Source organism: Heptranchias perlo, chromosome 5, assembly GCF_035084215.1.
Source record: "Heptranchias perlo isolate sHepPer1 chromosome 5, sHepPer1.hap1, whole genome shotgun sequence".
NCBI lineage: Eukaryota > Metazoa > Chordata > Chondrichthyes > Hexanchiformes > Hexanchidae > Heptranchias > Heptranchias perlo.
The window spans coordinates 21,364,392-21,377,157 of NC_090329.1; the positions used below are offsets into that span (position 1 = coordinate 21,364,392).

Sequence of the window (12,766 nt, forward strand, 5' to 3'; positions counted from 1 at the left end):
AATCGGTATAACCCGATTATTTTCTCTAAACTGAAGCTACATTAAGAGCTGCTACTAACAATGGGAGGAAAAAAATAGAATTCTGAGCATGTCTTACATACAGCAAGCTGAAAGGACCACCTGGCTAAGAGGGTTATCAATATACGGTCCTTAATTAACAAGCCCACATTCAAACAGTTTTCTCCATTTGTGGTGGAATAAATCAGGAAATATACCAACATCATCAGCAGGTAACACAATAAAAATGGTTGGGGAGACTCATTTGACCACATGATTATTTTGATTAGTTCTTGTGGCCAGTTGAAATCCTGTGGTAGTGACTTCCTTAAATTCAAGTAAAGGAGGATGTTACAGGGCTGATTTTAACATGTGCTCCTAGCATGGAGCCTTGCCCATTGGGGAACACTTATCAGGAAGTTGTGGGCGTGGGCTAGAAAATTACGGGCAGCATCCCTGCAATTTCCCTATATGTGCTTAGAGTACTGTGCACAGTTCTGCCCTCCATATTACAAAAAGGATATAGAGGCACTGGAGAAGGTGCTGAAAAGATTTACACGGATGATACCAGAACTGAGAGGTTACAACTATCAAAGACTGGGGCTCTTTTCTCTAGAAAAGAGAAGGCTGAGGGATGAACTAATGGAGGTCTTAAAATTATGAAGGGGTTTGATAGGGTAGACGTAGAGAAGATGTTTCCACTTGTGGGGGAGTCCAAACCTTGGGGCTATAAATATAAGATAGTCACGGATAAATCTAGTAACGAATTCAGGAGAAATTTCTTTACCCAGAGAGTGGTGAGAATATGGAACTTGCTACCACAAGGAGTAGTTGAGGCGATTAGCACAGATGCATTTAAGGGGAAACTAGATAAACATAAGGGAGAAAGGAATAGAAGGTTATGCAGATAAGGTTGGATGAAATAGAGTGGAAGGAGGCTCCTGTGGCGCATTAACACTGGCATAGACCAGTTGGGCCGAATGGCCTGTTTCTGTGCTATAAATTCTATGTAATGTAGCATATGCTTTCGGCACATGAAGCTCCACACCAAGGGTGCATAGTCACGAAATTGGCCCGACAGTATGTTGTTCTATCCCACAGCCAGCATGTGTTCTTCTGGCTAAATACAGAAAGACTCAAAGTAATGAACAACATAAGTACATCATAGCCAGGACTGAATATGAATCTGTATTTGCAACCTTGCATTTTGCTGCCTTCCGCCTATCATGTTCTTCCTCTTCTGAATGTCGATGATGCCTTTTCTCCTTGTGGTGTTTCTTCGTATGTCGGTGGCTTCCACTGGCCTCTGCCTCATCCAATAACAGTTCATATTTGGAGCTGGTGGTTTTTATCATTAAGGAACAGTAGTTAAAAACAAGCGCTAGCTTGACATTTCTAGAGAAGAATTCAGAGATTTTAGTTGAGACTGGTGTACTGGGTGCCGATGGGGGTGGTGGGGGGGAACTAGCTTGAAACTTTCTGATCTTCCCTTCATGCATTAGCTTCAGTTTCAAGTAGACAGACTTCCCTACAAAGTGGCAGGTAAGTACATGCTGCTGGACACTTAGTGCCCAGTTTTAGCTGGTGGTGATTGAAATAATGGATCTTACAATTTTGCTGGGGAAAGAAGTGCTGAAATTAACCAATTTTTAATGCTGTTTCCAGATTAATTTTGTTTTTTGCGATACAAAGGATCTTTAATCAAGCCCAGATTCTGATTTTCCAAATTTTATCATACACTTAATCTTTGTGATATTACCCAAGCTACCACAGGACTGGTTTTCTGTTGGCTTTAGCTAATAGCACAGACAAAAACATCGCAAACAAATCGGGCATCAGTTAAGGAGGCCTGTGGGCTATTTCTCATCCGATTCTTACCTCCTGTAACTTTCCAGCTCAAGGAAGCTGTGGAAGAGCCTCTTTAAAGTCTGAGAATTTATTTAAAAATACGTGAAGTACTTCCGGGCACGATTTCCTGGCCTTTTCACCAGGAGTGACTGTGTCTTGTAAGCCATTTAGCGTGGGGTTCAGAGAAGTCCTATTTGTGATGGACCTTTAAATGGGTATATTTAAATGGATAAATTAGTATTGCGTTGTTTTTCTTACTTTTCTGACAATGTATTGTTTTGAATCTGTGTCTTGGACAAATTTTATTAACCTACAACAGTAGACATTTTTAAAATGAAAAAAGGTCAATTTCGAAGTCAGGGACACACTCAGGACAGTTGGGCTATGAGCGCTTGGGTAAGCAGGAAATCCACAGGCCAGATGAACTAGCATGTGGTCCACTGGGGGCAGATAGCCCAGGAAGCACTTGGGCTGAACTAGGGACTTATTGATTGAGCGAGTAGGTGGGCTGGGAACCATTCCGGTTGCGTGTGCAGCCGAACAATCACGCGGGCCAGGAATCACGGGGTTGGAGTCATTCCTGGTCTGCCCCGCTCGGAAAGGTGGGTCTCAGCAGATGTACGGTTGAAGCAAGAATTTTAATTATATGGACACAGACATTTAAAAATATTAAACTAAATAACCAGTGAACAAAATGTGCAATTGGTGAATGCCAGGGCTGCATTAGATGCAATAACTAAGGCAGCATCGAGTTCCTTTTAATAACATTACAATTATCTCTCAATTTTCACTTGCTTTTCAACTGGATTCATTTCTTTAAAATAAAGTTTTATAAAAGGGAAATCATGTTTGACAAATTTATTAGGTTTTTGAGGATGTAACTAGCAGGGTAGACAAAGGGGAACCAGTGGATATAATATATTTGGATTTTCAAAAGGCATTCGATAAGGTGCCACATAAAAGGTTGTTAGGCACGGATCGGTACTTGGGCCTCTGCTATTTACAATCTATGTTAATGACTTAGATGAAGGGATTGAGTGTAATGTATCCAAGTTTGCTGATGATACAAAGCTAGGTGGGAAAGTAAGCTGTGAGGAGGATACAAAGGGTCTACAAAGGCATATAGACAGGTTAAGTGAGTGGGCAAGAAGGTGGCAGATGGAGTATAATGTGAGGAAATGTGAGGTTATTCACTTTGGTAGGAAGAATAGAAAAAGTATTTTTTTAAATGGTGAGAAACTATTAAATGTTGGTGTTCAGAGAGATTTCGGTGGCCTGGTACAAGAAACATGAAAAGTTAGTGTGCAGGTACAGCAAGAAAGTAGGAAAGCAAATAGCATGTTGGCCTTTATGGCAAGGGGGTTGGAATACAAGAGTAAGGAAGTCTTACTACAATTGTACAGGGCTCGCATGAGACCTCACCTGGAGTACTGCGTACAGTTTTAGTCTCTTATCTAAGGAAGGATATACTTGCCTTAGAGGCGGTGCAATGAAGATTCACTATATTAATTCCTGGGATGAGAGGGTTGTCCTATGAGGAAAGATTGAGTAGAATGGGCCTATACTTTCTAGAGTTTAGAAGAATGAGAGGTGATCTCATTCAAACATACAAGATTCTGAGGGGGCTTGACATGGTAGATGCTGAAAGATTGTTTCCCCTGGCTGGAGTGTCTAGAATTAGGGGGCATAGTTGCAGGATATGGGGGCGGTCCTTTAAGACTGATGAGGAGGAATATCTTCACTCAGTGGACTGTGAATCTTTGGAATTCTCTACCCCACAGGGCTGTGGATGCTGAGTCAATGAGTATATTCAAGGCTGAGATAGATAGATTTTTGGACTCTAGGGGAATCAAGAGATACGGGGAGCAGACAGGAAAGTGTAGTTGAGGTTGAAGATCAGCCTGATCTGATTGAATGGCAGAGCAGGCTCGAAGGGCCGAATGGCCTACTCCTACTCCTATATATGTAAAGTGAAAAATTCCTAAACATATAACACAGCCCTGTCATTCACCAATTCTGGCTCAGTTATTACATCTAATGGCTCGTGTTACAATTAGTGGGCCCTATTTGACATACTGTTTATGGCAGTTGAAACAGTCCAAGGATACTCCCGTTTAGGTTGTACTTTATCTTTCAGGGTCACATTAGAATGTTTGCTAAGGTCCTTCTCGTACTCCTTAAAATCTTCTTTGGTGTATTTTGCACCTGTGAGGACAAAGGTTTTAAAAAAAGTGAAAAAGCACATTTACAAGAATGTTTCTATAATGTGTTCATGAAGAAAGCTGTGTATGTGAAAGAGCTGTGTACATTTTCAGAAATGGGTACACAAACCGGAGTAACGGGACCAATTTGATCTTTAGTATTTTGCTTGCTTGCTTGCTGTAAGGATTTTTTGTTCATTTTTTCTAATCCTCATTGCAATCTTTGTCTCCCAATGAATTTTAATATATGGAATGTACTGCCTAGTAGGCAAATAGTGTAGAAAATTTTACGGGTGAATTGGGTGGATATTTGAGAGCGGGTGAATAAGGGGCATTTGTTTTTGGGACTATTCAAATGGTATTTTCCAGACCTGTTCCTACGTTCTCCATTACTGTTTCAGGATCTCTCACTTAGTTTATCTGCTCTTAGCGTGGTCTCTTCATCCTATTAACAGGACCAACACAAATGGATTGACCCTTTTGTCCAACTAAAAAAAAAATCACAGGGATATCACCCCTTTAAGACATTACCCCACATCTGTACGATGGGCGTTTCTACTTCAAGTCCTAAGTTGAGGATAAATTTCAATCGAAGAACGAAAAACTCGTCAGTTGTCGTTCCTTCACCTGCCATTGGATAATTAGGCAATCTCCCATGATATTACTCACAGGTGAGTCAGATGTTTGATCAGAACAGGAGTGTTACGTCAAGTAGTATTATCAGGGACACTGACCTATCAGCACTGAGGGCAACCCTGAGAACTGGGAAAGAGCTACAGGGTCAGGCTGGACTGCCATACAGCCTAGGGGCCATGGAAAATTTTGAGGAGGTTCCAAGGTTCGTGATTGGGTTCAGGGAACACCGAAGAGGACAGTTCTCCACGAACACCGAAGAGGACAGTTCTCCACAAACCCTGGTACAGGTTCAGGGGTCTGGGATCACTTGGGCAAAGGATTCTGGAATCAGGAGGAAATGCAGTCCACGGGATTTGGGAGCACGGCGATGGATCCTGGTAACTGAAGGTTATGGGGGGCAAGAGAAGGGAGTCATCAAGTTCCAATAAACTGCAAAAAGGGGGTAGAAAGAGTCCGACACTACTGAGGAGATTAACTAGGATCTGGTAGTATCAGGGGGGAGGGGGGGGGAGAAAAGAGAGGGAATGGTAAAATGGAGCGGGATAGGGTACGGGCTCCAGAAAAATGCAACCAAGACTGCCTTTGGCCCCCTTTCGATCAGATTCCTTCCTGGATATCCCATAGCCACTTTTCAGGCTATTGGAAAAATATTCCCGTATTACCTAATCAAAACTTTTCAACATCGAGTGAGATTGCAGCAATCGGATCCACAGATTCCCCCCACACTGAGAAAAAAGATGTCATAAAAATTTTGCTTTGCTTTCTTCATATGACTATTCTTTCATAGAATGTTCCAGCACAGAAATAGGTCAGTCAGTCTGGTTTTTTTCTCCACGAGACACTTGCTCTAATCCCACCCTCCTACTCTCTCCCTGAATCCTTCATTTTCCTCTTTTTCTAATTCATGTTTAGAAGAATTTGCAGGCTCTGTTTCAACAGTGTTTTATGGCAAATAATTCCACCTTCCAACCACCTTCTGTTTAAAAGAAACTTTTTCCAACCTCCCTGCTATTCTTCTAAAGAAAAAAAGAAAAATATAACGCCTTTCACGACCTCGGGACGTCCCTAAGCGCTTTACAACCAATGAAGTACTTTTAAAGTGTAGTCACTGTTGTAATGTAGAAAATGGGCAGCCAATTTGGGCACAGCAAGGTCCCACAAACAGCAATGTGATAATGACCAGATAATCTGTTTTAATAATGTTGGTTGAGGGATAAATATTGACCAGTAAGAACTCCCCTGCTCTTCTTCGAAATAGTGCCATGGGATCTTATACCTGATGGAGCCTTGGTTTAACCTCTCATTCAAAAGGTAGCACCTCCGACAGAGCAGCACTCCCTCAGTACTGAAGTATCAGCCTGGATTATATGCTCAAGTCTCTGGAGTGGGAATTGAACCCACAACCTTCTGACTCAGAGGCAAGAGTGCTACCCACTGAGCCACAGCTGACACTGGGATCAGTTCTCCTGTTACTGAGTTGCTGACTAGTGGAAATAATCTGTCGCTACTTACCCTATTGTAACCCTTCATAATCTTGAAGACGTCTGTCTGGTCGACCCTTAACCTGCTCAGCTTCTGTGAAAACTTCTCCATAACTGTAACTTCTCAACTCTGATCACATCCAGTGAATCTATGCTGCATCTTTTCTATAATTGGGTGCCTTGAACTGCACGTAATGCTCCAACTGTGGCCAAAGGTCTTGTACATGTTCAACGTTACCTCCTTGTTTTTGTATTTCAAGCCTCAAGATACAAAACAAAGGATCCTATTTGTCTTTTTTATGGCCTGATCTACTTGCGCTGCCACCTTTAATGACCTGTGAATCTGCACACCAAGGTCCCGCTGCTCCTCCAATCAATTTTCAATCATTGAATCATACAGCACAGAAGGGGGCCATTCGGCCCATCATGCCTGTGCCGGCTCTGAAAGAACTATCCAATAAATTCCACTCCCCCACTCTTTCCCCATAGCCCTGCAAATTTTTCCTTTTCAAGTATATATCCAATTCCCTTTTGAAAGTTACTGCTGAATCTGCTTCCACCACCCTTTCAGGCACTGCATTCCAGATCATAACAACTCGCTGCGTTAAAAAAAAACTCATCTCCCCTCTAGTTCTTTTACCAATTACCTTAAATCTGTGTCCTCTGGTTACCGATCCTCCAGCCAATGTAAACAGTTTCTCCTTATTTACTCTATCAGAGCCCTTTATAATTTTGAATACCTCTATTAAATCTCCCCCTAACCTTCTTTGCTCCAAGGAGAACAACCTCAGCTTCTCCAGCCTCTCCACATAACTGAAGTCCCTCATTCCTGGTACCATTCTAGTAAATCTCCTCTGCATTCTCTCTAAGGCCATGATATCCTTCCTAAAGTGTGGTGCCCAGAATTGGACACATTACTCCAGCTGAGGCCTAACCAGTGATTTATAACACTTTACCATAATTTCCTTGCTTTTGTATTTATAAATTCCAGGATCCCGTATGCTTTTTTTTTAAAAAAACAGCCTTATCATCTTGTCCTGCCACCTTCAAAGATTAAGTCTTACCATTTAAGACCTACTGTTTCTAATTTATATCAACAACTTGGATTCAGAACCTCAATACAAAGTGATCAAATTTGCAGTTGATATTAAAGTACTAGAGGGAGGGAGGGAAGGAAGGTAAGAGTCAAGTTGAAGGATTCAGCCAGGGTCCGACATAGGGACTTAGATAAAATCTGTATATGGGTAGAACAGGGCCAGACGGAATTTAATACAGCCAGGCAAGAAACAAAATGGGTAACATGCATGCACATAGTAATAGCTAACTGTAAGATTGACAGATCTGGGGTTATTGGTTGACTTTGCATTTTGTATGTCAAGGCACTACGCAGCAGTAATTAGCAAACAGAGTGCTGAAACTCTCTAGCTAAATAGGTACAGTACAAGAGAGAGCAGGTTACGCCAACGGTACAGACAACCCTGGTCGGACTATGTCCAGGTTTGGTCACCGAGGTGTATTCAAACCCTGGAGATGTTGCAGAGAAGAGGCACGAGGCTCATCCGCAGTGTTAAGAGAATTGAGCTACTAGGGTGGGATGGAGAAATTGGTGCTCTTTAGCCATTAGAGAAGGGGACTGAGTAGGGGCCCTATAGAAATATAGGGGAAATTAAATGGTATTGCCAAAGTATGTAGAACTACTTCAATGTAAGCTATGACATTAGGACGAAGGGGCAGAGGTTCAAACTGGTCAAAGACAAATTTAGGTCAGGTATCAGGAACAACCTCTTCACAAAAAGAGTGAAGAACACTTGGACTAGAGTGTGAGCCAGTTCGATGTGGAAGAAAGTTAGTTCTTTCTGAACGAATGGCCTTTAAAGTCTGTATTTGTGAAACAGATGAAAAAAGTGTGTATTTCAGTGCTTTTGAACGTGTTGAACCAGAGAACCTACCTTTCCCCTTCCACTGAACCTTAGCTACAGATTGGCTGAAGTCCACGTGTATTCTCCTGTCATCTATCAACACATTATCCATCTTAAAGTAAGCTTTTTCACAGTCCTCCTGCTGTGAGACAGTACAAAGTGCAGCAATGAAGCACAGTTTGTCAACGATGATAATGCCCTCCCTCACAAACCAGTACATAGATAATCTGATATATAATTGAGGTTATATATAATAGCGATAGCTCACTGACCCAATAGAGATGGTTCAGTGCTCCGAGTGCGCTAACTAACGTCTCAGAAGGCTCACTGCTGTACTAGAGAAAGCCTGCTGCCCTGATAGCAATAGCTCACCGCACAAATAGCTTGTTGACCTGACAGCGATTGCTTGGTGCCAATAGGTCGCTGACCAAATAGCGAAGGCTCGGTGACCTTCCAGCTCACTTGCAACTTTGTGGTTTCCGAGTTAAGGTTTTCATTTTTAGAGTAGTTAATCAGTTAGAGATTTTTAAAATATGGGATTAACGGTGCATGATATTCCTTTGTGGTTTAGCTCCAGGGCAGTGGAGGCAGTGCGTCTGGTTAATCATATTATCACGACCATCAATCTCGACACCACCAGACAAGTTTGCCCAACTCCACATTCAGCTTACATTGTCTCTGCATCACGGTGTTCCAGAGAACCTCTCATTTTGAATCTCACCATAGAAAGTCTATTTTTCAGTCAATAAAAAAGGACCAACTCCAATCTGCATTGTGCCACACCAATGATCTGCTGTGAGTGGAGCTTTCTTTGGCACTCCCTTGCTTCAGTAACATGAAGATTGGTGCCTGCTCACTCACCATTTTGGGGGATTGATTCTGACGGCCAAGGTTTGAGACCATCATGAAAGTTTTTGGTGGAGATGGAAATGCTCGCGAGCCAACCAAGGCACAATACCAGTTTATACCCATGGAACCCAGCACAGATGAAAACAGCTCTTTCACTACAGATTGGTGTCATACATGCCAAGGAACTTGGGCAATGAGCCAGACTGAAATCTAATTTGAACAGTACCATTCCAGTATGCTACAAAAGCTTGGAACAGAAATTTCAAGTAGGGCTGTGCAAATCTGACTTATGCAAGGTTCTACACCACTAAACACTAAAGCAGAATTACTCACTTCTGCAACAGACTACTTTTAAAAATAAAAAGTGGCCCTGGAACCTCTATGAGACTCATTCTGAGATGAGGGGGGGCACACAGAACCATTTCCCTGCTGGGTCGGGGTTTCCCTGACATTTAGATAAAACGCCATGAATATTTGGGGATTCTTGATGTGGGCTTCACGGCCAATTAAATAAATTGAAACGTAGTCACTGTCATTATGGAAGTAAATGCGGCGGCCAAGTTACGCACAGCAATATCCCACAAACAGCAAAATGAGATGAGTGAATGGTTAGTCTGTATTTTGATGGTGTTCGTTGAATTTCAGCGAAGGTGGTTTTATTCAGGATTTCTGCCGATCTGCTGCCGAGATTACAGTGGCCGATCGGGAAATTCCTGGCTGTAAGTTTGATCCATGACAAACAGGGCAAATATAAAATCCCACTTGTAATAATAGCACTAAAAACTAGCAATATTGTAAAGTATACTTAAAGAATTCAATGGAATAGAAAATTCAAAGCAGCTAAAAAGCATAATGTCACTATGTCTTACCTTCTCAAACTCAATGAAGGCATAGCAGAGAGACTCTCCGGTTTTCCAGTCTCGAATGATCTCACAGCTGAAGAACATATATTGCTTTAATTCACTTCAGTAGCAAACAACATTCAAATTAAAGACAATATTTTTACTCCTTATATTTACCATTTTTGCCTCACCTGTATACCTCCATTCATTCTCTCCCGCTCCCAAGCATTCCCCAAGGGCACCCTCTCTTCCTATCGGTTTTCCTCAAAGTGGCTTTGTTTGCTTACCAAGTGCAACAATTTCATCACACTCCTGACTTGTGCTTTGTAGGTTCTGGAGAGGCTCTGGGGAGTCACCTGAGCCACGTGCCACAGAAAACCCAGCCACTGACCTGCTCTAGTAGCCACGGTATTTATGTGGCTGTTGAGTTTTTTGGTCAATGGTGGACTCAGCCATTTCTTGATGTGGAGTGAATGGAATTGGTTGAAAACCAGCATCTGTGATGGTAGCGACCTCAGCAGGAGGCCAAGAAAGATCATCCACTTGGCACTTCTGGCTGAAGATGGTTGCAAACTGCTTTTGCACTCACATGCTGGGCTCCACCATCAATGAGGACGGGGATATTCATGGAGCCTCCTCCTCTTGTTAGTTGCCAAACTGTCCACCACCATTCGTGACTGGATATGGCAGGGCTGCAGAGCTCTGACCTGATCCGTTGGTTGTGGGAACGCTTAGCTCTGTCTATAGAATGCTACTTCCGCTGTTTAGCATTGCATGTAGTATGTTGTAGCTTCATCAGGCTGGCACCTCATTTTCAGATACGCCTGGTACATGCTCTTCGACATTCCCCAATGAACCAGCGTTGGTCACCTGGCTTGATGGTGATGAAGGGATGTGCCGGGCCATGAGGTTACAGATTGTGATGGAATATAATTCTGCTGCTGCTGCTGGCCCACAATGTCTCGTGGATGCCCAGCTTTGAGCTGCTAAGTCTGTTCTTAATCTATCCCACTTAGTATGGTGGTAGTGCCACATGACACGATAAGGGGTGTCCTCAGTGTGAAGATGGGACTTGGTCTCCACAAGGACTCTGCAGTGATCATTCCTACCAATACCGTCATGCACAGATGCATCTGCGACAGGCAGATTGGTGAGGACGAGGTCATGTAGATTATTCCTTTGTGTTGTTCTCTCACCACCTGCCGCAAGTCCAGTATGGTAACTATGTCCTTCAGGACTCGGCCAGCTCGATCAGTAGTGATGCCACTGAGCCACTCTTGGTGATGGACATTGAAGTCTCCAACCTAGAGTACATTCTATGCTCTTGCTATCCTCGGTGCTTCGTCCAAGCGGTGTTTAACATGGAGGAGTAATGATTCATCACTGAGAGAGGGCGGTAGTTGGTAAGCCCATGTTTGACCTGACGCTTTGAAATTTCAATGGGTCTTGTGTCAATCTTAAGGACTCACAGGGCCACCCGCTCCCCCAACTGTGTACCACTGTGCCCCCGCCTCTGGGATGGTGATGGAGGAGTCTGAAACAATGGCTGTTGGGTATGATTTTAAGAGCATGACTAGCCTGTGGGACAACTCGCCCAACTTATGCACCAGTGCCTAGATGTTAACAAGCCTTTACTGGGTTGACTGGGCTGGGTGGGTCTTTGTTGTGTCCTGAATCGAAGCCTAGGGCACAGCCAAGTGGTCCGTCCGATTTAATTCTGGTTATTGTTTGTATTAGTTTGATACAACTGAGTGGCTCACTTGGCCACTTCAGAGGGCAGTTAAGAATCAACCGCGATGATCAACATATTGAGCAACATTTGAGCTAACAACTAGTTGAATGTCAGAAAATTGTATCATCACCGGATTCCCACAAAAAAGCATCTGCTTGTTTGCTAAAGTAGTGGGAAAAAAGTACCTTTTGATTGATCCAAATCTTGAAAAAATGATCTCCAAGTCTTCATCTGTGGTAACTGGATTGAGTTTACAAACAAACAGCACATTTTCAGGTGGCTTTATTTCTGCATCTGGTAGATCGCCAATCTATAAATATTAAGATTGTGGTCTTGTGAGCAGTAATTATCCATAATTCTGGAAATAAACAAGTCAATAAGATCTCAATGTATAGTTAAATCTTAGTTATACGAAAAACCTGATAGGTATTTCCTCCAAGACAACCTCATTCTCATTTATCACACTGAGTTAAAATTACATCAACTTACATAATTTCTTTTGATATAATAAATGGTACAACTCTGTGCACTTCCTATCTCTCAGTCATGCCCTCTTAAAACTCACTTCTTCCACCAAGCTTTTAGTCGCCCCCTCCTAATCTTTCCTTCTTTGGCTCAGCATTCATTGTTTCCTTATGCCTCTGTGAAGTGCCTTTGTCTAGTGCTAAAGGCACTGTATAAACGCGAACTGTTGTTGTATCTGTCACATTACACGTCCTGTATCACAATTCAGCATCAGGCTTAATTAGAAGCAAAGTTCCAGGCAAATTAAAAACCCTTGCAGTGTTTGGATGATACATTTCTTAACTTTCTCACTCCAAATGTCTTGAAAATCCTTTGATCTTTCTTTTCTGACTGAAATATCCAATGTCTTCTTAGTGGTAATGACTGGTCAGATCATCAGGAGAACTCCCCTGTTGTTCTTTGAATCTTTTCGTCCACTTGAGAGGGTAGATAGGCCCTCAGTTTTATGTCCCATCCGAAAGATGGCACCTCCGATAATACAACACTCCCTCAGTACTGCACTGAAGCCTAGATAATTTATGCTCAAGTCTCTGGAGTGAGGCTCGATTCAGAGGCAACAGTGTCACCTCTGAGCCAAGGCAGATACCTATAAGATTTGCGGCATAATAAAAGAAATAAAAATTACAGTGACGTGATGAAACTTAGCTATAAAATTGTCATTTGTGTCCAAGTACCTTTGGTGGTGTTTTTACTCATGTAACAAACCTAGGATTTTAGTTAATATTCTCCCCACAGC

At 42.5% G+C, this 12,766-nt stretch overlaps 1 protein-coding gene across 3 annotated transcripts in view; it reads right to left on the reverse strand.

The window, feature by feature from the left end:
• The window catches only part of ppil4 (peptidylprolyl isomerase (cyclophilin)-like 4), a 33,411-nt gene that overhangs the window by 1,239 nt on the left and 19,406 nt on the right, over window positions 1–12,766 (reverse strand). The window contains exons 8-12 of one of the 3 annotated variants that reach the window (XM_067984079.1): window positions 11,691–11,815; window positions 9,801–9,867; window positions 8,113–8,224; window positions 3,954–4,050; window positions 1,197–1,335 (exon numbers count right to left, since the gene is read on the reverse strand). In XM_067984079.1, the coding sequence (XP_067840180.1) occupies window positions 1,197–1,335; window positions 3,954–4,050; window positions 8,113–8,224; window positions 9,801–9,867; window positions 11,691–11,815 (540 nt within the window). The other 2 variants (XM_067984080.1, XM_067984081.1) reach the window with 2 other exon arrangements.